At 37.3% G+C, this 27814-nt stretch overlaps 1 protein-coding gene across 1 annotated transcript in view; it reads left to right on the top strand.

The window, feature by feature from the left end:
- SPATA16 (spermatogenesis associated 16) overlaps positions 1 to 27814 on the top strand; it is a 269610-nt gene that overhangs the window by 194804 nt on the left and 46992 nt on the right. The window contains exon 6 of the mRNA XM_077991689.1: positions 227 to 374. Within this exon, the coding sequence (XP_077847815.1) occupies positions 227 to 374 (148 nt within the window). The remainder of the gene's footprint in view (positions 1 to 226; positions 375 to 27814) is intronic.

Below are 27814 nucleotides of genomic sequence, written 5' to 3'. Positions count from 1 at the left end.
TGCCTGTTTAAAAACTTCCTTCATTTAATTGGTTTTCTTAATATGAAATAGTATTTCCAGAACTAATTAAAATTTTGTTCTAATGAATATTCAAGACCAAAATATGTTATCTTTGCAGTACAGTATATAGATTTTTAAGTCATCCATAAAGGTAATTATATTTTTTACATTCTTAAAAAGTCATGTATTGTTATTGATGCCAAATGGGTTGTTTGTTTCATCTTAGGCCATGATTGAGGAAGCCATCACCAGAGCTGAATCTTTCTCAGTTATGTACACACCATTTGCGACAAAAATAAGAGCTGATAAAATAGAAAAAGTAAAAGATGTTTTCACTAAAACTCATCCTGCATATGCAGAGTATATCTACACAGGTAAGATTCAATATCTTCGAGTTATCAGCTGATATTTTGTTTCCAATAAAACAAATACAGGGTTCTTTCTGGTTTATTAGTTTATTGCTTCTGTTTTAGGAGTACGCTGTTTTAATCTGATGACTTGAAATGGAAAGTAATTTATAAGGTTTTAATAGGGCTAGCCTTATAGTTCTAGCACAATATTTCTTGTACTTTCTTTCTATATTTTAAGAAGTAGGGATAAAACCTAGAAAATCTAACATTTAAAAAATGGAGGAATTACCTGTGGTAAAATGCTATCTTTCCCTTTATCCTTTATTGGTAAAGGATAATCAGATGATTATAGTATTTTCCTGCTGATGGATTATTTTTCCAGTCCCTACTATTTTTACTTTTTCCCCCATCTATCTCATACCTCAAACCTTCTCTCCTTATGCTCTTGAATCACTGGTATTCAAATGAGATCTGGAGAGCTAAGGGTCCCACAGAGGACACACACAACCACTGGTATGATGTTTTTTCCCTTTTTCATCTTTGGAAATCACTTGTTCTCATTCATTTATGCAAAAAATATTTTGTACTACCTACTGTGCATCAAATGTTATTTTAGTTTAAGGGGAGGATTTTTTTTGGCACTAAATTAGGAACTACTCGACAATGACCCCCGTGTTAAGAAAATCTCTAAATGCATACACCTGATATTGCATCCTTCTATTCAGGCCCGTTCATCCCTTCTCTCAGAACTTTGGGGCTGAGTCACTGAATTATAATGTTAATAATATACTCTATCATTGATCACACTTAAGGTGCCAGACACTCTACATTCATTATCTCTTGTTATTCCCATAATCCATGAGATAAGGTGCTTCCCATTTAGGAACAAGAAAACAGTAACCACAGAAGACACATAGCTTTTCCAAAGATGCACAGCAAATTAGACAGGCCTTGGATGTGAACCCATGAACATGCCATCAAGCTACACTATTTCCATGTGACAAAAACATTAAATGTGGGTCCTATGGATTTCATATTTTTCTCCACATTCCCTCTTGCTCTTCAGAAGAAAGATGTTAAATAAATCCCACTAGTGATGACTGAATAGTAAATCCCTAAGGAACAATGGTAATTTGAGGGCAGAGAAAGGGAAGAGAAGAAGGCACAATACAGGCCATAGTAACCATTTGAGCTGATTGAGCATTTCATAAGAAAGTAGGTTAAAAAAAAGTCTTCAAACTCATATTTTTTTGTTAATTGCTACAAATTATTCATTACTCTTATGGATATTTAAAGGATTTTTTGGAGGGCATACACTAGCAGCACATAAAAGTCATATCTACCTAGCATTATGGAAAAATGAGTCCGATTCAGTTATTTCCATTTCCACCCCCAGATCCATTGGTAATGAAGAGAAATTCATTGAGGAGATCACCAGTTTGCCAATTTCTCTTCTGGTAGAATAAATTTAGTTATATTTAACCTATTTCACAGAGCAGTCATGAAGATTAATTAATAGTTCAGAAGCACCACTGCCAAGAGTTTAAAAACAATAATAACATTAATGAGCCAGACTCATGTCTCATGTAATTCCATCAAACCTGTTATCAAGATGAATTATGATCTGTTGGCAAGACGATTCATGCTAAAGAATCTTACACTTTGGGAGAGAAGATAATTATAAGTTACTAATGATTGTTTCTATTATTTTATAATTACTAACTGCTAGAGTATGCTAGTGCTATATGAGAAACTTGATAGAAAAGACAGCTTCTGGAGGAGGAACGTGAGGTAGAGAAAGGAGTCTAGAATTTAAGTTTCATTGGGACTGATAAAGTTCTTTGCTCTGTGGAAATTGTGCTTTGGCTTAACAATGCTACTGCACTGGTGACATTACTTACCTCTGTTGCAAATTATTAAAGGGTTTCCCCAAAGCCATTGCTGGAATAATGGTGAAACAACTGTTACTAACCGTATGTGCACAGTCTCAGAGGTATAACTCTTTCCCCTAGGCAATTCCAAGGTGGCTGAGGGCATACAGCATGGGAAGAGGAAAGGTCAGGTGTTATTTTTAGCTCTGGATGCTTCTCCCAGAAGATGCAGAGAGGTATTTAGAGCTGTATCAGTAGCCAAAGGTAATAACTAAGAAGTAAGTAACATAAAGACAGATAGGGCCTAGAAGAGTAGACACTTTGTTTTCTTGGCAGTTTCCAAAAACCAGAATCCTCTGATATCTTTTGGCTGTGTCTCCACCCAAATCTCATCCTGAATTGTAATAACCCCCAAATGTCAAAGGCATGGCCAGGTGGAGATAATTGAATCATGGGGGCAGTTTCCCCTATACTGTTCTCATGGTAGTAAATAAGTCTCACAAGATCTGATGGTTTTATAAATGGGAGTTCCCCTGCACAAGTTCTCTTGCCTGCTGCCATGTAAGATGTGATTTTCTTCCTCCTTTGCCTTCCACCATGATTGTGAGGCCTCCCCAGCCAGTGGAACTATGAGTCAATTAAACTTCTTTCCTTTTTAAATTATCCAGTCTTATGTATGTCTTTATTAGCAGCATGAGAACAAACTACTGCATCCTCCTATTATCAGCCTTGTAGATAGAATTTAAGAAGCTTCTATCCTGATGAAAATTTATTCAGCTGTTTATTGTAACATGTGTTCATGCAACCAGTATGACTAGACAGTCACACAGTAGATGTGTGCAAACATAAGAGTCTATACATTTTACCTACCTATTTTCTTCTTTGCTCTGCCCAGAGCCAAAATATATTCTGTCTCATCCCAGGGCACTCCATATAATCCAGTCATTTCTAAAATTAGTCTATCTTTAGAACCTATCTAACCACATTTACCAGTTTCCTTCTCCTTTTCATGGGTTTTTCTTCTCCCTGTGGTCTGGTTTAGCTTTCGTAGACCTCAAGCATACCCCATGTCCAAAAGGATCAGTGAACACATGAGTGAGACATCCTCTTCTCAATCTGTAGCAGGCTGGTACAGCTGCTTATCAGATGGCTGGTGGTACTTGAGATCAGCTCTGGTGTCTTGAAGAGGACCTCATGGATTCATTTATGTGGCCCATTAAGTGACTCAAGACACCTACATGGATTCTCCATTCTGTTTATTGGTGTAGTTGCTTCTTCATATGTACACGAACCACCCTTACCATACCAGTTGGCCCAAACTAGAGCCACTCTCTGAGATTTCCTCTTACTGCTGGACTGCTGACTTGTGAACCCAGCCATTTTCTAAGTCTTACTCAATAAATCCCCTCCATTCCAGAGGAGACTGGAAGTCATCATAGCCCTCTCTTCAACTGGCTATGTTACTCTGCCATTTTTCCCTTGCTGCATGCTCCAGCAAGCCAGGACCCTTAGGACAAGAAGAGGATCTACAATGGAGATTGGGGTGGGGGTGGGGGTGAGGGCGGTTGTTCATCTATTTATTTATTCAGCGAACATTTATTTACACAGTACTCTAGGTGGTGCTGAGAATATACCTGCTCCTAAGAAAGGATCCGACTTTAGTAACTTATACTTCAGCATGAATATTTGACTATATTTTTCCCTTTTCCCAGAAAAAAATTTCATCTAAAACCAAAGCTCTAATTGTGGAATAGAAGGCTGACTCTAATTAAAAGAATTAGGTAGGATAAATAGAGCAGTTTGAGAATAGAGGTTGTTGCCACTTAATATCGCAAAAACTGGCTAGTTGTTTACCAAACTGTTTTATATTTATTTATTTATTTATTTATTTATTTATTTATTTATTTATTTTGAGATGGAGTCTCACTCTTTCACCAGACTGGAGTGCAGTGGCATGATCTCAGCTCGCTGCAACTGCTGCCTCACGGGTTCAAGCAATTCTCCTGCCTCAGCCTCCCAAGTAGCTGGGACTACAGGTGCACGCCACCACACCCAGCTAATTTTTGCATTTTTGGTAGAGACGGGGTTTCACCATGTTGGCCAGGATGGTCTCTATCTCCTGACCTCATGATCCTCCCACCTTGGCCTCCCAAAGTGCTGGGATTACAGGCATGAGCCACCGTGTCCAGCCCAAACTGTTTTCTTTTTACCTCGGTCATAAATCTAGAATCCATTTCCAGCCTCCCTTCCAGTTAGATGAAGATTTCCGACTGAGTAATGGTCAAGGGAAAACGGACAGATATAATATATGTCACATCCAGTCCTGGCCCATAAAGCCCCCCTATGTAAAACTGTCTTTCCCCATCCACTGGCTGAGTAGAGAGAAGCATGGAAAGGGGCTGCAAAACAAAAGGAGCTAGATTCCTGAATGTCTGTGTAGATGGTCACCCTCTGAACACTCTGAATACCCACATGAACAAAAAACACAGTTATCTCTCTTTAGACCACTGAAATTTGGAGTTTCTTTGTTAAATCTGGTAACTTTAACATCTTTATCAGCCCTGCATCATAACAAGTAGGCAGCTTCCTACTCCAACTACAGTGTATACAACAAGTTTTTGCTAACTCGATCAAATAAACACTCATCCACATGCAGCCTACTCCATCCTCAAAAATACTCAGCGTTTGTACATACATCTATTCTTCTAACTCACACTCCCCTCTCCACAGACAGCTACAGATGATGTTTTCATAAACATGTGTTTGCACCCACCCACAGAAAGATAATGTTTCCAGAGAGATACTGATGCTCCAAGAGATAAAACGCAATTATCAAGCTTTCACTGCAGCAAGAGAAATGGAGGCTATATGTAAGAATTTCTAAATTACAGAAGTCATCTAAATAAATAATCAACAGATGAAGGTCATACAATCTGTACCTTGAAGATTTTGGAAGAAGAGTCTACCTATCAAAGTTTTGCTGGAGAAGTAATTATTATCATTAAAACTTGGAGACTAGCATATTTAATTCACCCAGTGGAGGCTGGCAAGCAAACCTCCAACTCAGAAACTCTGCCCAACTTTAGGTCACCTTCATCAAGCATAGATAGTGTTGAGTTTATTGTTCCCTGGTCATGTGACAGTGCCGTGAGCCCAGCACAAGCTGGCAGAGGTGCTGGTGATGAGCAGGAAGAGTAGTCACAATGGACCTCCTCCAGGCAGTATTTTCTCTCCAGCCAGCCCCCAATTCACAGTCACCCATGTCGGGGATTTCCACTGGAAAAACAGACACAAGGGGGAAAAGCATAAAATTAACTCATTCTGAAATATATTTAGGTTTAAATTTTTTAAAAAAATGTATTGAATAAGCCAGTCACATTATATATTAACTTTACAGTGATTTATCATGAGAAAATCCATTCACCTTCAGTGGCAGGTATAGGATTATATTACCCATATAGTTTCTATGAGACTGATGAGGGAGAGTCAAAATTCAAATCTGCCTTGTAGAATAACCAGGTTTATACATGCTCAGGAACTTACTGTGCATCCTTTTCTGTTTCAGGAATATAATAAAACCCACCAAAATCTTAAAGTCATATTATAATAGAGTTGTATTGTATTATATTTCATGGAGAAAAAAATTACTGATTTTTTTTTAGCAGTATAGCTATCCATTTTTATTATTTAAGAAAAAAACCTGGCTTGATTCATACAGAGTAGTCAGGGTATATAAAACAAATAATAATTTACCAGCCCCAGAATTTTTATGTTTTCACTTATAAAGATTTGACTTGAGATTTTTATTCATATATTCCAATGAAATAATGCAATTCTGCATAGTTCTTATTCTTGCATGGTTGTATTTTAATAATAGTAAAGTAATACAATCAGCATATCCTGTCTCCTCTTGATGAAAATATCAAGATTTATTTGCTAAGTAAATATATAATCAGTAATGGATCTGTGGTTAGTAATGTTTAATAGGAAACTGGATCAGATATCAATTACTTTAACACTTAGGTGGATAGAGTCATATTTTGTCTTTCCAATGCAATTTGAATACCAAGAGTAAATATATATGTTTGGATAAATAATACATTGTTTTAAAATAGACCTTTAAAAATAACCTTTCATTGAAATTTATAATCTTGTTCTTGTTCAGTCATCATTTACCAGTAAGAATAATACATTCTTATGGTCTCTAAAACATGAAGTTAACATTTCCCATTTTATTCTTTCTTCTTTAAATTATTGTAATTTTATCATGATCAAGAGTTTTCAAAATCAAACTATTTTCCTCTTTGTAACTAGTTTTCTCAAATAGAAAAAGTTATAGAATTAAACAGTCTTCATCCCCAATATTTATGAAAGTGTTAAAGTCGGGTTGGTTATAAGATGATAAATCATCTAATATTTGCGCCACAGAATTCTTCTTAGAATCAGAAAATCATTCCCAAGGTAAAGAAATCCCTCACATATGGGGCTAAATTCTCTGTTCTTAAAATATTAAAATGTTGACCTTCCCAATGGGAAGCGTGGTGCTCTGGCATTGGTCCATCTAATGGAGTTCACCTCCATGTAACCACTTCTCAACCAGCAGTTCACTTGTCCTTTGCATTAGCAGGTGATAGTGCTGTTTGCCTCTGGTCTCCATCATCCACTGCACCTGAAATCCCTGAAACTATAATACCTCTTGCTTAGCATATTGTCCTAGGGGATCTTACTGAAGAAGGCAGGCAGGTTGCGTTTAAAGAAACAGCAGTCAATAATCCAAAAACAAGTGGAAGTGATGTAAGTTTTTCCTTCCACCTCTCAAGAAAGCCCATGAGTTGAGGTAGGGTAGGGCAGTTGTAATGCGGTATGTGGTAGAAATTAAACAGATATTGTAAGTATTGTATCCGTAATGCTCAGCAAAACCTTGTAAAATGCACATGTACATAAACACAAACATTCACATGGCAGCTTCCCTCAATTTCCTTTCCTACTCAAAATTATCCAGGTATGTCCTTTAAATTTATTCCCTCATGAATTGATGAGTCTCTTCCAGTGTCATTCTTGATGGTCTTACCAGTTTCTCAGGTTCTTACCCATCCTCGCTATCTCAGTCTACATAAGAAAGTCCCATGACCATTTCCAAACAAGCAGAACTCATTTTAGCAGGTGAGGGAGTTCTCAATATGAGTGAGGTAAGTGCTCAACAGTTAACACTTTATTTTTCCTGAATCACTTTACTTATGCTTTCTAATGTAGCCTCTCTATAACAATATAGTTAATCATTAGGTGCTGCAGTCTAATAAATCATGCAGCCGAGCATTAAAATCCCTGAAGACTGAACTCTCAGTAGTATATAACAATTTTAAATTGAGAATTTTAAAAAATTTTGAAGTCAATGTTGCACAGAATTACAAATTTTTTATTTTGTAGAGTTATCTTTTATTCTTTGCATATTCAGTATCTAAATCCTATTTATTTCTCCTCGAATACTTGACTCACAATAATCTACACCTTATGGGCATTAGCATTTTCTTGATGATCTTATAGTCTATAAATAATCACTGCATTTGACAACTAAAATAAAACCCCATCCAATCCATTTATTTATTTATTTATTTATTTATTGCTTTTAGTAGTTTTATTTTTTAAAACATTTTATGGTATCACACACATATAAAAATCCATTTTTAAATGCAACTTAACTAATTTATTATGGAGTAAACATCAAGTCAGAAAAGAAAACATTTTACCAGTTCTCCAGATATCCTTTACTGGCCCTCTCTTAATCCCAAACAACTCCCTACCCCCACCAAGGTAACTACTGTCCTAAAGTTTAGAGTAATTACTTTTTTACTTTACAGCATTACCACCTATCTATTCCTAAACTCTAGACTTCAATTTGCCTGCTTTGAAATGTTATAAACATGAAATTATATAGAGTAGATGCTCTTTTGTATCTGACTTCTTTTGCTCAATAATTTGTTTATGAACTTCTTCCATGTTGCAAAAAGCATTAGTTTATTCATTTTCATTGCTGTGTAATATTCTGTCCTATGAATAGACAGGTCTGGTGTTGATGAAATCCCTCAGCTTGGCTAGGCATGGTGGCTCACCCCTGTAATTCCAACACTTTGGAGGCTGAGGTGGGAGAATCACTTGAACCCAGGAGTTAAAGACCAGCCTAAACAACATAGCAAGACCCCCGTCACTACAAAAAAATTAAAAATTAGCTGGACATGATGGTGCACATCTGTAGTCCTAGCTACTCGGGTGGCTGAGTAGGAGGGTCACTTTAGCCTGGGAGGTCAAGCCTGCAGTAAGCCATGATCACACCACCGAACTCCAGCCTGGGTGACAGAGCAAGACCCTGTCTCAAAAAAATAATAATTAAAAAAAATTAAAAGAAAAAAAGAGAAAAATCCCTCAGCTTTTGTTTGTCTGGGAAAGTCTTAATTTCTCCTTTGTGCTTGAAAGATATTTTTTACCAGATACACTATTCTAGGGTAATATACTTTTTCCTTCAGCACTTTAAATATGTCATGCTACTTGGACCTGGCCTGTTAGGTTTCACTGAGAAGTCAGCTGCCGGACGTATCAAAGCTCTTTTGTATGTTATTTCTTTCTATGCTCTTGCTGCTTTTAGAATCCTTTATTTATCCATGGCCTTTGGGAATTTGATTATTAAATGCCTTGAGGTAGTCTTCTTGGGGTGAAATCTGCTTGGTGTTCTATAACCTTGTACTTGAATATTGATATTTTTCTTTAGGTTTGGAAAGTTCTATTACCATTTTGCAGAACTTCTACCTCAATGTCTCTCTCTCCCTACTTCCTCTTTAAAGCCAATAACTCTTAGATTTGTACTTTTGAGATTATTTTCTAGATCTTGTAGGCATGATTCATTCTTTTCTCTTTTTTTAATTTTACTTTAAGTTATGGGATACATGTGCACAACGTACAGATTTGTTACATATGAATATATGTGCCATGGTGGTTTGCTGCACCTATCAACCCATCATCTAGGTTTTAAGCCCCACATATATTAGGTATTTGTCCTCTCCCTCCCCATGCCCCCCACTCCCTGACAGGCCCCAGTGTGTGATGTTCCCCTCCCTGTGTCCGTGTGTTCCATTGTTCAACTCTCACTTATGTGTGAGAACATATGGTGTTTGGTTTTCTGTCCCTGTGTTAGTTTGCTAACAATGATGATTTCCAGCTTCATCCATGTCCCTGCAAAAGACATGAACTCATCCTTTTTTATGGCTGCATAGTATTCCATTTCTAATCAGCACCTTCACCCCCACACCACTGTGTTGCTATTGTAAACAATGCAGATGGTTGTTCAGGTATTTTGTGAATGCAAGCCAAACGTAAGCTAATGTAGAGAAGTGTTTCTGGAAAGATATGAACAAATCGAGTCAAACCTACATGTACTCAAGAGTGTGCATTACATAAAGGAAATCCGAGGTAGGTTCCCTGGTGCCTTATTTAGTTGGTTTAATGAGGTCATGTTTCCCTGGATGTTCTTGATGTTTGTAGATGTTTATCAATGATTGGGCATAAAGAGTTTGTTTGGGCCGGGCGCGGTGGCTCAAGCCTGTAATCCCAGCACTTTGGGAGGCCGAGACGGGCGGATCACGAGGTCAGGAGATCGAGACCATCCTGGCTAGCACGGTGAAACCCCATCTCTACTGAAAAAATACAAAAAAAACTAGCCGGGCGAGGTGGCGGGCGCCTGTAGTCCCAGCTACTCGGGAGGCTGAGGCAGGAGAATGGCATAAACCTGGGAGGCGGAGCTTGCAGTGAGCTGAGATCCGGCCACTGCACTCCAGCCTGGGCGACAGAGCGAGACTCCGTCTCAAAAAAAAAAAAAAAAGAGTTTGTTTGAAGAGTTATTCAAGAGGTGTTTATTGTTGCCTTTGCATTCTGGGCTTGTTTGTACCTATCCTTTCTGGGAAAGTTTTCCAAGTATTTAAAAAGAATTGAGTGTTGTAATCTAAATCTTTGGTCCCTGCAGCCATCTCTGCATTAGGGGACACCCAAAGTCCTGTAACACTGTGACTCTGGCAGACTTGTAGAGGTACCACCTTGGTGGTCTTGGGTAAAATCCAGAAGCATTCCCTGGATGACCAGGTAGAGACTCTAATTCCTCTCTTTCCTTTCCCCTAACAAATGGAGTCTGTCTCTCTGTGCTGAGCTGTGGGAGAAGCTTGGGAAGAGGTGATACAAGCACTCTTATGGCCACGACAACTGGGACTGCGCTGGATAAGACGCAAAGGCAGTAAAGCACTGGGTCCCACCCCAAGACCCACCAAGTCACTACCTGGCTACTGCCTATACTCACTCAAGGCCTACGGGCTGTTCAGTCCGCAGGTGGTGAATCCAGCCAGGCTTGCGTCCTTCCCTTCAGGGTGGTGAGTTCCCTGCTGGCCCAACTCTAGTCCAGAAATGCTGTCCATACTCCAGGGCCTGGAGAGGGGAACCTTTGGAATCTTCTTGGTGCTATGTTCTACTGTGGCTGAGCTGGCACCCAAGCCAAAAGACAAAATCCTTCCCATTTTTCTGTCTCATTTTCTCATACACAAGGAGTCTCCCCCTGGGGCCATTGCTACCCCGGCTCACGGCTAGTACTGCCTGGCTACTGTCAATGTTCACTGAAGGCCCAAGAGCTCTTCAGCCAGCTTGTGGTGAATGTTCCGAGGTCTGGGTCTCTCCTTTCAGGCCAGGAGGCTTCCCTCTAGCCCAGGGTGAATCCAGAAATGCTGTCCAGTAGCCAAGGCCTGAAATTGGGAACCACAGGAGCCTGCTTGACTGAGCTGGTGCCCAAGCTGCAAAACAGAGTCCCCTTTACTCTTCTCTCTCCTTTCCTCAAGGAGAAGGAGTCTCTTCCCATGGCTACCACAGCTGGGAATGTGCTGGGTCGCACCTGAAGCCAGTACAGGCCTGGGTTTTACCCAAGGTGCCCAGTGAGTACTCCCTGGGTACAGCAGGTTCCCCTCTAGCTCAGGTTGTGTCTAGCAATGTTGTCTGAGAGAATAGTGCCCTATCCTGTGGCTGGGCTGGTCTCCAAGTTGCAAGACAAAGTCTTCTTTACTCACCCCTCTCCCTTCCTGAAGCAAAAGGAAGGAGTCTATCCCAGAGCTGTGAGCTGCACTACCTGTGGTGGGGGGAGAAGTGACACAAGAACTCCCATAGCCTCCCCAGCCGGTGTCTCCCTAGCGTCATTTACCCCAAGTCCACTGACTCCAAGCCCAGCATGGTGCCAGAGCTACCCCAGAATTTAGGTCCTTGAAGCCTAGACTACCTTTCAAGTTTATTTAGAACCCCAGAGCTTCTTTAGCCCATGGTGGTGGGGCTAGCCAGAATTCAGGTTCTGACCACTGGGATGGAGATTTCTCCCCTAGCTAGGGCTGATCTAAATGCTCTCTCCATGGATGCTGACTGGGTTCTGCCCCCATGTTGCTTTCCATTGTGACAAGGCAGCACTGAGTTCCAATACAAAGTCCCACAATTACTGTATTCTCCCTCCACCATGCACACAGAGTCTCTCTCTGCGCCACTTGGCTGCTGCCAGGGAATGGGGGAGGTGTGACATCAGCAATTCAAGACTATCAAGTACTGTAATGGCTCGTCTAATTTTTTGTTCCTATGAAAGTGTTTCTTGTATGGACAGTTGTTCAATTTGGTGTTCCCATGAGGGAGACAATCACTGGAGAGTTCTGTTTGGACGTCTTGCTCTGCCTCCTCCTTCTTATTAGCTCTTTGATGTTCTTAGAAAACTCTACTTTTTAGATTTCTTCTAGGAATATTAGTTGTCTTCAGAAAGAAGGTTTGTCCAATTTGTCTGTTTTGAGATTACAAGAATCAGAAGCTTCTATTTTTTTAGTTATGTAATACTTGAAATATGCTAAAAGACACAAAAATAATATAATGAATGCCTACATAATTACCACCGTATTTGAGAAATAAAACATTAAAAGTATTGTATAGTTGAAGTTCCCAAGGTTTTTCAGATCCTAATCTCCTCCCTCCCCTCCAGAGGTAATCACTATCATAAATTTGTTTATTACTCCTTTTTTATTGTAGTAAAATATACACAACATAAAATGTACCATTTTAAACACTTTTAAAGTGTACAGATCAGCGGCATTAACTACATTCACATTATTGTGCAACTATTACCACCATCCGTCTACAAAACCTTTTCGTTTTCCCAAACTGAAACTCTACCCATTAAATAATAACTCTCCATTTTATTCTCCTCCCCCCCGATCCCCTAGCAAACACTATTCTATTTTCTGTCTCTATGAATTTGACAGCTCCAAGTGGAATCATATAGTATTTGTCCATTTGTGTCTGACTTATTTCACTTAGTATAATGTCTTCAAAGTTCATCCATGTTTTAGCTGATGTCAGATTTTCCTTCCTTTCTAAGGTTAAATAATATTCCATTGTATATGTATATCACATTTTGTTTATCTATTTTTCCATTGAGAAAATCTTGGTGCTTCCACCTTTTGGCTACTGTGAAACATACTGCTGTGAACACGGGTATACAAGTATTTCCTTGCTTTCAATTGTTTTCGGTGTATAAATTGCTGGATCATATGGTAAATCTATGTTTAATTTTTTGAGTGTCACGTCATTTCTTGTGGTGGCCACACCATTTCACATTCTCACCAGAAGTGCATGAGTGTTTCAATTTCCCCATGTCCTCATCAACACTCATTATTTTCTGGTTTTTGGTAACAGCCATCCTAACAGACATGAAGTGGTATCTCGCTGCTGTTTTAATTTGCATTTCCTTAGTGATCAGTGATGCTGAGCATCTTTCACGTGCTTATTGGCCATTTTTATGTCTTCTTTGAAGAAATGTCTGTTTTAAGTCCTTTCCTGATTTTTTAATTGAGTTGTTTTTTGTTGCTGTTTTTGAATTGTTGTTCTTTATGTATTCTAGATATAAATTCTTTGTCAGATGTATGATTTGCAAATGTTTCCTCCCATTCTATAGGTTGCCTTTTCACTGCATTTCTGTGACTGTTAATTAGGGTGAACATCTTTGTTGTCATTATTTGTCCTGTGGTTACATTTCCTTAAAAAATAAACAGAATTCTTAAAAATTTTCAAATTTATAAAAATGGTATTTTTACTATTTCTCTATTCCTACAATTTGCATGTTTGTACCCTTTGTTCATTTGGGTTTTTTGAATAGTTTTGTTATTGATTTATTGGAGTTTTTATATTTTATCTCATTAAGAAACTTGACTTTGCTGCGGTGACTTTTGATGAAGTGAGATTTAAATTTTAATGTTATTTTATAATTTTGTTTCTGTTTTTGTTTTCGCTTTTGTTTTTGAGATGGAGTTTTGCTCTGTCACCCAGGCTGGAGTGCAATGGTGCATTCTTGGCTCACTGCAACCTCTGCCTCCCAGGTGCAAGCAATTCTCATACCTCAGCCTCCCGAATAGCTGGTATTACAGGCATGTGCCACCATGCCCAGCTAATTTTTGTATTTTTAGTAGAGACGGGGTTTCACCATGTTGGCCAGGCTGGTCTTGAACTCCTGATTTCAAGTTATCTGCCCACCACAGCCTAATAGCTTGTAGTTTGGTGTCATATTTAAGAAATCCATCCCTGTTCCAGTACCTAGATATTCATTCTTTCTTTTCGGTTTGTTTGTTCATTCTTCTACTGTTATGGCTAGGAACACAACCCAAGGTTGAATAAAGGAGTGATAGCAGGCATCCACATGTTGTTCCAGAGTTAAGACTTTTAAATTTCCACCACTAACTATAAAGTTTGCTGTAGATTTTTGATAAGTATTCTTTATCAGGTTTAAAAAGTTGTCATTTATTCATATTATGCCAGATGTTTTAACATTGTCAAACCTTTCTATTGTATCCTTTTTCTTACATTTAACTCCTTTCTGCTCTTATATTTATTATTTCTTTTATGTCCTGTTTTGGAAACTTATTCTTTTATTGCTTAATTTTCTTCACTGAATTCTGGGGTCAATAATTTTCAACACTCTCCCTCATTTTTAGTAAAGACTATCAATTTCTCTCCAAGAATGATTTTTATTGTGCCCTAAAAATTTTGTAAAACATTTTCATTGTATTTCATCTCAAAATATTTTCTCACTTTCATTGTGAAATCTTCTTTGAGCCATGACTTACTTAAATACACAGTTTTTAATATCTGAATGTATAGAAATGTTTAGCTATCTTTGTTATTAATTTTTAACCTGGTTGCATCATGTTCAAAAACATAGTCTAAATTTTAATAATCCCTGAAATTGTTAAGGTTGGTTTATGCCCTAATATGTGGTCAGCTGTCATTAATATACCATTTGTGCTCAAGAAGAATGTCATTTTTTAATTGTTGAATGCAGGGTTTTTTAATGTATTCATTAGATGGATCAAGTTTGAAAATTACTCATACCTTTTAGATGCTACAATTTTTTTGTCTACTTGACATCAGTACATAGGAAAAAAAAAGATGTTAAAGTAATCCAAAATAGTGGTAGATTTGTGAATTATTCTTATAATTTGTCAATTTTCACTTTTTGGTTCAGCATCAATGTGCCTATTGTTTTAAGATCATTAATTGTGTGTTATTGTTATGTAATTACATTCTTCACCTTAATGTTAATAATTTTTTTGTATTAAAATCTATTTTGTCTGATATTAATATAAATCCACTAGTTTTATTCTGATTAGTATTTTTCTAGTATTTCTTTTACACATCCTTTTACTTTCAACATTTTATATCTCCATGTTAAAATATTCTCTTAAATATGACACATCAGCTCACCTTTTTATTTATTTAATTACTTATTATGTAGTCAATCTCTGTCTTTGAATAAGTAAGCTTATTCTAATTCCTGAGTTGATTGATTGAGTTTTTCTGCCAGAGTATAAGTTCCTGAGACACAGAAATCTGTCTGTTCACCATTGGCTTAGATAGTGCCTGACAAATAGTAAGTACTAAATAGATCTTTGTTGATTTCTGTGTTATGTTTGGTTTATTTCTGCCATATTACAGGCTTTAGTCCACATACTTTTTCCCCACTCCTAACCTGCCTTCTCTCATATGCTTCAGGATTTCTTTTATTCATTTTTTCTTTATTTACAATAACATTACATGTTATTGTAAACACAGATATCTTAGCAAAATCGGAATTTAATGATTATCAACTGAAGAAGATAAAGGTCATAGAATACTTTAATGAAAATCACCCCCTAATATTATACATAATATATATTTATTTCAACCTGATATTTTCCCTGACACCATCCTTAAGTTAATTATGGTCATAAATGTGTTTACATAGTCAACATTTATCTATAATTATTATATACACATGTCTACCAAATTTTTCTCACATTTCAGTTCTTCTGAATTTTATTTCCTTCTTTCTAAAGTGCATCCTTTGGAAGTTCCCAAAGTGAGAGTCTGTTGGAAGTATATTCGCTTCATTCTTGATTGTCTAAAATGTCTCTAATTCACCCTAGTTCTTAGATAACAGTTCAACAGGTTATAAATTTCTAATCTAAAATATTGGTGCCTCAAAGATATTATTTCACTGTCTTCTGACTTGTGTCATTGCTGTTGGGAAGTCAGATCTTATTCCTTTGTAGATAATCTTCTTTTATCTCTGATGCTTTTAAGATCATGTCTTCATCTGAAGTTCTACAGTTTAACTACAGATGTGTCCAGGTATAATTGTTTTTTTTCTTAACCTGCTTAGTCACTGTGTTCATAATCTAAGGGGTCAAGTCTTTCATAAATTCTGAAAAACTGTCATCCATTTCCTTTTCAAGACTTTAGTCCCTGATTCTCTCTATTCTCTCATTTAAGAACTTTAACTGGACATTTGTTACTTTTATTTATTCTGTCCTCCAGATCATCAAGGCTGCTTATTAAATTCTCCATGTCCTTGTGCTTCATTTTGAAATGTTCTCAGATCTGCATTCTCATCCTTCCTTTAGCTCTGTCTAGATCACTCCTTAGTAGATTCAAGATTTTTCATTCCAATAATTGTTTTTCCACTCCTAGAAGTTCTCTTGAAGTCTTTTTTTATGTAATATGCTTATTAATTTTTTATTTTTATTTTTATCTTTTGAGATGGAGTCTCTCTCTGTCACCCAGGCTGGAGTGCTGTAGCATGAACTCACTGCAACCTCTGCCTCCTGGGTTCAAGCAATTCTCCTACTTCAGCCTTCCAAGTAGCTGGGATTACAGGTGTGCACCACCACACCTGGCTAATTTTTTGTATTTTAGTAGAGGCAGGGTTTCACCATGTTGCCCAGGCTGCTCTGTCCTGAGCTCAGACAATCCACCTGCCTCAGCCTCCCAAGGGCTAGGATTATAGGCATAAGCCATTGTGCCCAACCCTTTTGTTAAATTTAACATTTATTTTAAGTTCAGAGGTACATGTGCAAGTTTGTTATATAGATAAACTTGTCTGATGGGGCCCCAGTGTGTGTTTTTCCCTTCTATGTGTCTATGTGTTTAAAATCTTTTTCAAAGCAACTTTTAAAAATCTAGTTTTATTCTTGTGATTTTTATTATATTTAGTACTTTAAACACATTTTATATTTTGTATCTAATAGTGCTATTTCTCAAGATCTCAGAATGCTAATTCTGCTATTTGTTGTTTTGCCATCTCTGGGGTATTTCTCAAAAACCAACCAATTCTCCCATTCTGCAACACCAACTGGATGTCCGAAGATTCAATTCAATTCTGATAACTATCCACATAGAGTTAGTATCAGGTCCCACAAGTTGAAGGCTTCAGTATGACAAAACTGTGCCCATTTCAGATACCAGTTGCAGTACTTCTGATCAACCAGCTACAAATCAGGAGTTTTCACAACCCCCTCCTCATGTTCAATAATTTGTTTGCTGAGCTCAGGAAAATACTTTGCTTGCTCGTATTGGTTTATTATAAGAGATACCCCTCACGAACAGCCAAATGGAAGAGATGCACAGGGCAAGATCGTGGGGGTGAGAGATGTAGAGCCTCTAGGTCCTCTTTGGTGTGCCATTCTTCCTGTACCATGATGTGTTCACCAACCTGGAAGGTGTCCAAACCCCAACTTTTATGGGTTTTTATGGAGCCTTTATTATATAGGCATCCTTGTTTAAATTATTGGTCATTGGTGATTAACTCAGTCTCCAGCATCTCTCCTCTCTTCAGAGGTGGGGGAGGCATGAAACTGAACATTCCAAGCCTCTAATCACATGGTTGATTTCTTTGCCAAACTGCCCTCATCCTGAAGCTATCCAAGGGTGCAGCAAGGGTCACCTCATTAGCATATACTCAGATAGGGTTGAAAGGGGCTTGTTACGAATAACAAAAGATGCCCCTATCACTCAGGAAATTTCAGTCATTTTAGTAGCTGTGTCAGGAAGTGGGGACAAAGACCAAATATTATTTTAAAAGGACATTACTCATAGCCCTTGCATTTCTATATTCTTTCAGTCTAATTGTAATTTGTGTTAGGGCTTTACCAACAAATTTTGTGCATGATGTGCACGCACCATAGTGCATGATGCTCCTGTGTCAAAAAATTCCATAACCTTTTCTTCACCATTTTACCTATTCATTTGCATAAGATTTTGGGTTTGCAGCTGGGGGTCAAGCTAAGAGACTCTGGCCCTTCTGTCAATAATTATTTTGATTAGTCTGCCTGTCTATTGCCCCAAATGACTACAGACCAGGTTTCTCATTGTAATATTTGCCTTCCAGCTTTTTAAAATCCCCACACTTTTATGAACCAAACTGGGGTTCACTTGCTTGGTGCATCATGACCAGATATTTACATCAAGGTTTATAGTAGAAGAAAGAAAGGCTTTATTTGCAGGGCACCAAGCAAGAAGGATCAGGCAGTTAACACTTAAGTTCCAAACTCCCCAATGTATTAGAGGCAACAGTTTTTTTTTTTTAAGCAAGGGTAAATTTAGAAAGGCAGAAGTTATAAGCAAAATCATAATGCATGGAGAGTATGCATTGCTTTTGGCCTTAAAGGGCAGGATTTCTTGAAGCAGGGGCTTCCAGGTCATAAGTGGATTTAAAGATTTTTTCATTTGTAATTGGTTAACAAATAGAAGCTTTCTTTTAAAATTTGAGATCTGCAGAAAATAATGTTAGCTCTGGCATGTGGGTGTGACTTCCTCCAGGCCCCTCAAGAGGAAATTTAGAACCAAGAATCATGGTTACAGTTTAGTCCTCAGTTCTCCCTTATCTGAGGTTTATATGCCAGTGGATCCATTTGGTTAGGGGCATCGGAGTGCGGGAATCTGGATTTCTGAAAAACGACTCAGAGACATAGATTAAGATGTTATTTTTAGGTTTTATAGGAGAACCAAACTTTCTGTGATTCTAACGTTTTTGATTATTGTTTTAAGCTATTATATTTTTGCTTATCAAGTTATTTATGTACTTTTCAGGGCTAGCTATTTGCCTGAAACTTTTTTTAAAGAAACTCCAGATATTTTTCTCATTTTCATACTTAAGGAGGCCCACAGACTCCAAAGAGGGAGTCTCTGCTCTGTCTTAAAATTGGGGTAATTAGAACTTGTTTGGGGCCCTTTATTATTGAGAGACTGGCAGAGGATCCCTTTGGTCCACCCAACCTTGTATAGTGCTGTATTAAGATTTTTGTTTCACCCTCATCAATGTTCATCTATGTATCCCATTTCTTAATAACCATTTAAAGATTTCCACCTGCAGAGGTGAGTCCTTTGACTCTCTCCTTCTTCCCTATTGTTTCCTCCTATCAATGTTTGCTTTATTCACCCCCCATTTCTTAATAACCATTTAACAATTTCTAAATTATCGGGACAAGTCCTTTGCCTCTCCCTTCTACTTCTCCTCATTCTCTTATTAAATGATCTAATGTTTTTACAGCATCTGTAAGACCCGTGAAGGGAAGCTGAGAAAGCAAATTTTGTTAAGAACTGTTGCTCCATTTTGCAACAGTTAAGTTACATGGGCACCAATTTACCATGACCTGGGTAATGAGCATATTTAGTGGATAAATCTCCTGATTATTATGAAGACAATCTTACATGGCTTGCATATGAAACATATCAGCTGCTTCATCTGGGATATCCCAATTGTCATTTATAGGGGGAGTCGGACAGTCCCCCTTCTCAGGATAAACAGATCTTACAGTCACTTTTATTTAGTCCACCAGGCTGGCTATTCTTTCAGGAATATACCCATCTGCAGTGGTTCCACAGTGAGCGGTGGATCCTATATCCACCCAAACATGCCTTCCTACTCTACAAAATTTAAAAAGTTACTTTTTTTTTAAAGTTAGTCATTCTTACAATGCATTTTAGTAAAGGCAGCTGATGACACTGATCTACAAAATAAAATATACCCCCAGGTATATATATTTACACTCTATCCCCTGGTTTCAGTAGTTTCTTGGTTTTGGCCTCTCCTCAATGTGGACCACTTTCTTAGTAATCAGAGATCTTAGAGGTACTCTCAGTTATTCCTGTATAATTTCTCCCCCTGAGAGACTTCGGGGGCTAGTGGCTGAAGTTCAGCTCAACTGAAATCTGTGCTTGGTTCAGCATTAAAGTTTAACCCGGCAGTCACTTTTAATTTCTTTCATTTTAGCTCTTACAGATAATAATAGCCAATGGATTGTACACTTTATTTGTTCTATTAGTTTGCATTACCCTGTGTATGCAGCAAACCAAAAGGCTGGGAATCAGATTCACCTCTAAATTCCATTGGTAACTTTTACATTTAGTAACTAACTGAAGCACAGCTGCTGCTCTATACTATGGATAACAAATCAAAGGTTCCTCCTCCCTCACCGTTTCATCCTTCTCTTCCCAAACCACATGCTTCTGTGAGTCAGGGCCATTCTAGAAAATTCCACTTCTGACACCAATTTTGAAGTGATCTTTTTTCCCACAATATTCTGATGTCAAATGTGTAGGGTTTTCCACATCACTATTTCTCTAGCTTTGTGACACTAACTAGGTGTTCAATATTGCAATTCAATTCTGACACTAACTACCTGGAAACCCTGCAGGTTAAAGGCTCAGTCCCATAGTACTGCCCTCCACTTTAGATACCAGTTATAATAATCCCAGCACTTTGGGAGGCCAAGGCAGGCAGATCACTTGAGGTCAGAAGTTTCAGACCACCCTGGCCAGCATGGTGAAATTGCATCTCTACTAAAAATACAAAAAAAAAAAAAAAAAAAAATAGCTGGCCGTAGTGATGCATGTCTGTAGTCCCAGCTGCCTGGGAGGCTCGGGCAGGAGAATGGCTTGAACCCAGAAGGTGGAGGTTGCAGTGAGCCGAGATCATGCCATTGCACTCCAGCCTGGGCAACAGAGCAAGACTGTGTCTCAAAAAATAAATAAATAAGTAAATAAATAAATAAAGTCCCAGGCCTCCTATGCTTCTGACCAAGCAACCATAAATCAAGGGTTCTCATAATCCCCATCTCAGCTTTGACAGTTTGTTAGACCAACTCACAAAACTCAGGACTTACCATTTAGCAACATAGTAGCAACAAGATACCATAATAGCAACAAAAACAGTCAATGAAGTAATAGCAAGTAAGGGATACAACTTAGAAACAGCCAAATGAGAGAGAAGCATGTATAGAGAAATGTATGACAGAGGAGGGAGGACGCACAGAGCTTTCATACCTTCTCTGGGAATATTACCCTGCTAGAACTTCAATGTGTTCACCAACCCAGAAGTTCTCCAAACCCTGCTGTTCAGAAGTTTTTATTGAGATTTCATCATGTAGGCATGATTGATTAAATAATTGACTATTAGTGATTAACTCAGTCTTTAGTCTCTATTTCCTCCCTTGGAGGTTGGTTGGTTTTTCTAGTGACCAGCCCCATTTGGAAGCTGTTATAGGCCTTCCAAATGCTGCCACATTAGAACAAAAGACACTCCAATCATCCTTATCATTCAGGTAATTCTAAAGGTCTTAGGAGCTTTGCAGAAACTAGGAAGAAAGACCAAGCATCTTTCTATGATACCACACCACCTCCCACTCATTGAAAATTGTATCTTTGAGTGTTTTTCCACTCTTGTGTGTAAGGTATAAGCCATAATTCAGTGGGGCTTGATCTATGAGAATCCTGTGCAGTCTACAGTAATTTTGCATCCTTCCCCAGAGGATTTTCTTTCGCTTTTTCTATATCATAGAATGTTACCAATCAGAGCGGTTTGTTCCTAGACATGAGAGTTCCTAAACTACCCAGGTAGCATAAACTCAAACCTTAACCCACATGCTTATAGTTAAAATTCCCAGAGGAAAAAAATTTCTAGTCTAGGCCCCAAACAATTCAAATAAGTTTATTCTCCTTTTGTCAATCATTAAAATTTTTATCTCTATCATTTTACTCATACCCCGATCTCACCCTAATTTAATAATGTACTGTGCTGTATTATAATTGACCGTTTACTTGTGTACTATAGGCACCAAATAGTAAACAACACCATGCCCTCTATTATCTTACCTTTTCATTCTAATGTCTGACATATATTTATAGATTCTTGCAAGAAGAGCCTAAAAATATTTGTCAAGTAAATTAGATAATCAAATTATCAAAATTATATATCTTGCTAAGCTTATTTCTAATATTTTTTTTTTTGCTATTATGGATCAAACCATTGTTTTCAATATACTACATATTTTATTATATCTACATATTTCGGGTTTTTTCATCTTACATGGTTTCTTGTTTGCTTGTTTGTTTGAGATGGGGTCTCAAACAATGGCTATTTCTGAATGGCTATTCGCAGGTATGCTCATAGCACATTACATCATTGAACTCCTGGCCTCAAGCAATCCTCACACCTCAGCCTTCTAAGTAGGTAGGACTATAAACATGTACCACCATGTCAAGCTTTAAATCTTACATGTTTATTTTTATATATTTTCTTTTTTGACACCTTAGTGAACTCTTGTCTATACTAATTGATTTTCAGTTTATCCTCTTGGATTTTCTACAACCATCTATTATTAAGTAACAATACAGTGATCTCTTTACTTCCAATATTTATATCTCTCATTTTTATTTCAGGTCTTATTACTTTGTCCTAAAGTTCCAAAGCTATAGATAATAATAATAGTGGTCAAAAACAGTTATTGTGTTACTGAGGTTAACAGGAATAAAACAGATTAAAAGTTGTTTCATCACAACCAAACTAACTACTAATAGTGAAGAGTGCATAGCAATATCTAATATCTATATATCAAGGTGTCTGTTCTTTTAGATTTCCAAATATAAAGCAGCATCTCATCTCAAGTTCTAAATCAAAGCCTTGCTTTCAAAATTGGTATATATGTTAACTGCAGGAAATTTCTGATAAGATTATTTGCTTATGAATCATGATAATTCATGAGTAATAATTTTGTACATGATAATTCTTTGTTTTTAAGTTATCATTAATAATACAGATTATTACATGAAAAGTTGTAGTACTTATAAACCAATTTCAACAAAAAGCAAAAAAGAAAGTCTCTGTTCTCAGGAAAGGAAATCACTGTGCTTTTCTGTGATTATAGAAGTTTTTTAATTAAGAACATTGTGAATGACATATTTGATCCTCTTTTAGCAAATATACAGGATTTCATAAAATACATTTTGTGTATTAATCTTACTTATGGCTTCATCATCTATTTTTAATTTTTCTTTTGATCTATTTTCTTCAAACATGCTACTTTTCACTTTTTCTTATCTCATATTAATTTATGTAAGGCAAGTCATTACACTTCCAGAACAAAGGGAAATATAAACAAACAAACAAGTGAATAGGTTACCAGTCCAGATAGAAAGGAAAATTAAGGCTTTGAGATCACATGACTTTTATTGTACAATTTTTAAATTAACTACCAAAGAATCATTTTCTGTGAGATGTAGAATTTAACCCAAAGTGGGAAAATAGTAATTATAATTTAGGTCAAGAAAGATTATGTTAAACATTTATTATTTTTATTATATTTATAAATGTAAGTTTAGTTACCAGTGATAATATTATAATAATGTTGTAATAATGGCATCACCAGGATGTATTCAATATTGCTACATTTGTGCTAGCTGTAAAAAGTAATAATTCCAAATCCCCCAACTGTTATTTTTCTTAAATAAGAAAAACTTTCTCCCTAGAAATTCAACATGACAGTTTCATCTCTGTCTTACATCTCAACTATAGTAAGGATCCTATATTATGTGTAAGATATATTGAACTACTAGCTAAACTCCTGTATGAGGAATCTTTTGTTTCAAGTGGTAGGAACCACAGCTCAAACTGACTTACTGAAGTCAGTTTTAAAGGGGCAGAACACATTGGAACACATTGACTTACATAACATAAAGATCCACAGGTGGGACTGCTTTTAAGCAGAGCTTGATCCAACCAATAGCTCACTTACTGTCTCTCAGCACTCCGTTTCCACAGTCAACTTGAGAATTTATTCTCAAATTCTACCCGGTGTTCCACTAATTCTACCATGCCCTCAAGTGCTAGGTTCTTGAATAAAATAGCAACATTCTCAAATGTCATTACAGATCTCAAATCTCCCTGTACCAAGGAACAGGAGTGCCCCTTCCACACAATTCCAGAAGCCCACTCTTTTCCTTTGGCCCAAACTGCGTAATATGCTTATGATTGAACCAATCACTGGGACCGAGGGAAATAGCATGGATTTATTGACTTTGTCACTTGGGTCTCACTTTTAGAGTAGGAGGTGAGTGAGAGAATTAACCAAGGAATAATAAGGGGAGGAGGAGAGAAATGCATGCCAGATTGCCAATTAACCAGTGATCATTCCAACTCTCAGACAGTGCAACAAGACATCAGTTTATTGGAATTATAGCAACATTGTATTATTTCAATGATAGTGAGTCTAATAAATATTGAGGAGGAATAGCCATACTTTAATGTTTGTATTGTCTCTAGTCTACTTTGATAAAAGTAGGATCAAGGAGCTTCAGTGTAATAAAGCCCAGAATAAAGATCCAGTACAGTTCATTAAACATAAAACTTTGGAATCAATAAGAATTTCAAATGAAAGAGAAATGAACTGTGTGTAAAATTCCTGCGGGATTATGTGTCTTTCTAAGTTTCTATGTGTGTTGCAAGAGAAAACTTAAATATATAAAAATTGATCTTGGAGAAGTAGACCAGCAACCTGAAGTGAAAATTAGGAATCGTGGGAATGAAAACCAGCTTTTTCTATTTCTGTCTATAACTCTGAAATTACAATGAAGGTCAAAGGGAAATATAATTTATTGTACAATTTATTATCTATATAGTATACATATGACTTTCTCAGACATCAAATACAAAACTCAAAATATACTATCTGTTTCTAAAAGTAGAAACCATTTTATTATTTATGGGGGGCAATAATAATAACTTTGCTTCAAAGTTGCCACCTTTTGCTATTTTACACCTTTTACTGATGTGAATTTGTGGATAACTTCCAAGATAGAAGTATTAGCACTCAAAAGAGTACAAAATAAAACTCAGAACATGATTGAGAAAGAAGTAATGACCAAGTGTTGGCATTATGAAGGTACTATAGAAACAAAAGTCTGAAACTGATCAGTAAAAAAGAGTCATATAAAACTTACATGGTCCTATCTCACACTAAACAATTGGGGCCTTCAAAAATGAGATTTTGCTTTAACCTAAATGTTAGAACATTTTGTTATGGACAAAGGGCAGGGAAATTACACAGACACCAGAAAATAGAGGATAAAATGAAACTTCTAGAAAAGTAATGATAGAACCCAACAAATCTGCATCTTTCTAAAAGAGTTTTTGAATCTCTATGATTTTTCTTTTTAAGAAACTGCTTTGCAATGTTCCTTCATGATCTGTTGGCTGTGGTTAGGATGAGGTGTCCAAGAGAAAATATAGACAACAATGGTGTCTATGCTTAGTGCTTTACTTCCATAGAGCTTAAAATGTATTTTATGGATATTTAACTACATAACAAATACAGCTATCCCTCACATATATAGATGAGTCTGTTCATCTACAGTCTATATTTTACATTTTTGCAGATGTTTTTCTGGCGCTGCCAATGGTTGCATTAAGCCAAACTCTCCCCATTAATCCAGTCTTTTGTGACTGAGTTCATATTTCCCAAAGAAAAAGCTGCAGCAAGCCAACTATGAAACTAATTTTTCCATCCAAGCAAAGCTGCTCTGTTCATTTCAGCATCTACTCTACTGAGTCACCCAGTACAAATTATTTCACTTCACTCACCCTTCATAAGGTGAACAGAACCCATTTTAGGCAAAATGAAGAACAAAGACAATGTGATTTTTTTTTCTAAGTTTAGTATCAGAAAATAAATCATATCTCAGAAGCTCTAGATATTTTATTAGTTTTGATTTTTTGCAGTTCTATTCCTATTTGGACCATTAAAAATTCAAGATTTGGGAATGTGTGTTTTCAATTCAAATGTGTGTTTAAATTCAAATGTTGATTGAGCATCTGCTAGTTGCTTGAGGCGTGAAGATAATTTAAAGATGTGGCCAGGCACCATGGCTCACACCTGTAATCACAGTGATTTGGGAGGCCAAGGCAGGAGGATCGCTTGAGGCCAGGAGCTCAAGACCAGTTTGAACGACATAGCAAGACCCCATCTCTACTAAAAATTAAACAAAAATATATTAACTGGGCATAGGGACATGTACCTTTAATCCCAGCTTCTCTAGAGGCTGAGGTAGGAAGATTGCCTGAGCCCAGAAGTTCAAGGTTACAGTGAACTATGATTGCATCACTACACTCCAGCATAAGTGACAGAGTAAGACCCTGTCTGCAAAAATAAAAACCAGAAATTAAAACAAACAAACAAGATGGAATCTTCAAGGGGATTAAGATTTGTCAGGTTGTTAAGACATGCCCCCATGAAACAGGAGATTCACTCTGGAGTGAATATAAATGTTCTTTAAGAGTTTGAGGCCAAGCGCGGTGGCTCACGCCTGTAATGCCAGCACTTTGGGAGGCCCAGGCGGACCGATCACTTGAGGTCAGGAGTTCGAGACCAGTCTGGCCAATATGGAGAAACCCCGTTTCTACTAAAAATAACAAAAATTAGCTGGGTGTGGTGGCAGGCACCTGTAATCCCAGTGACTCAGGAGGCTGAGGCAGGAGAATCGCTTGAACCCAGGAGGTAAAGGCTGCAGTAAGCCAAGATTGCGCCATTGCACTCCAGCCTGGGCAACAAGAGTGAAGCTCCATCTCAAAAAAAAAAAAAAAAAAGAGTTTGAATGGAAGATTGGAAAATACTGTAATATTCAGGAAACCCTTTATGAGCTAGATGGGACTTAGACATATCTGGAAGGACAGTGATAGATAGAATAAAGAAAAAATGAGGAGACTAGGTAGTTGTTTCTGAGTGTGAAATCACAAGCAAATTTCAGAGGCCAGATAAGCACAGGCAGTGAAATCAGCAGAGCTGGTTATAAAGGTTGATACTAGAGAAAATGTAAGAATAATGGATAGATTGTGAAGTAGATGCACACTGGTGAGAGCCTTGAATGCCAGGAAAGGAAAAGTCCCCAGAGTTCCTGAGGGAGGATGTGACAGTGAAAAAGGCAGGTGATGTATCAAAAATAGTCATCGAGTGGTGACGTAGCGATGTATTGGCATGAAACAACACTAGTAGCAGTGAGACTGGTGGGGAAACTCTTCAATAATACAGATGTTATGTGATGAGAAATTTGACCAAGACAATAGCAATGATAATGCAAAGAAACAGGCTGATATGGGATGTATTGCAATGTGCAGGTTTAATTAGTTTTTGAGAGACTCACTAAATGGGGAGTAAGAGAAAAGAAAAGTCAACAATGGCTTCAAATTTTTAAGCAGAATAATTGGGTGAGTAATGGCTATCCTCATAACAGGCTGGTGAAAGAAAAAGGAAAAGAGAAGTAGAGATTATGAAAATCACTTTGGAAGAACATATTTGCTCTATTTTAACTAACTTTTGGAGTTATGAGCAAATAGCAATGTCCCAGTAGGTATTTGGAAATGCCATGCTGGAATTTGGTGGAAATTTCCAGCTGCGACTGTAGCTTTGATGTTCAATTTTTTGGTTAAAAATAGTAGCCAAAGACACAAGACTAGCGATATTCCCAAGGGTGTATGTATGAAGAGAATATCAGTGAGCTGGGGACAGCTGTGAGGAGCACTGAATGAGAAGGCAGGAGGAGAAAGGGGAACATGTGTCTGTGTGTGTGTGTGAGTGTGTCAGAGAGAGAGAGAGAGACTACTGCTGAACTCCAGGAAGATGATTTTTAAGGAGGGGACAATAATACCAAAAAGTCAAGAAGCCAGAATAGCTTGAGGACTTGCAAGGTGGTCAATTTCAGCCTTCCGTAGTACAATAAGATGTTTCTGAAGAAGGGAAAACTGTTTACCTCTTTCAGTGAAAGTTTGACATCTTTCGTCTGGGGGGAAAAGAAATTGAAGGATTATATTTCTGTGAGAAATTTAATCTGCATAATCTATCTTTGATACTATTTTTTAAAGCATCCCCTTTGCTGATGGTAAAAATTTGGAGCTGTTCACACACG

Source organism: Macaca mulatta, chromosome 2 (genome assembly GCF_049350105.2).
Source record: "Macaca mulatta isolate MMU2019108-1 chromosome 2, T2T-MMU8v2.0, whole genome shotgun sequence".
Taxonomy (NCBI): Eukaryota; Metazoa; Chordata; class Mammalia; order Primates; family Cercopithecidae; genus Macaca; species Macaca mulatta.
Note: the sequence above shows the minus strand (reverse complement) of the source record. Positions and strands in the feature narration are given on the sequence as shown.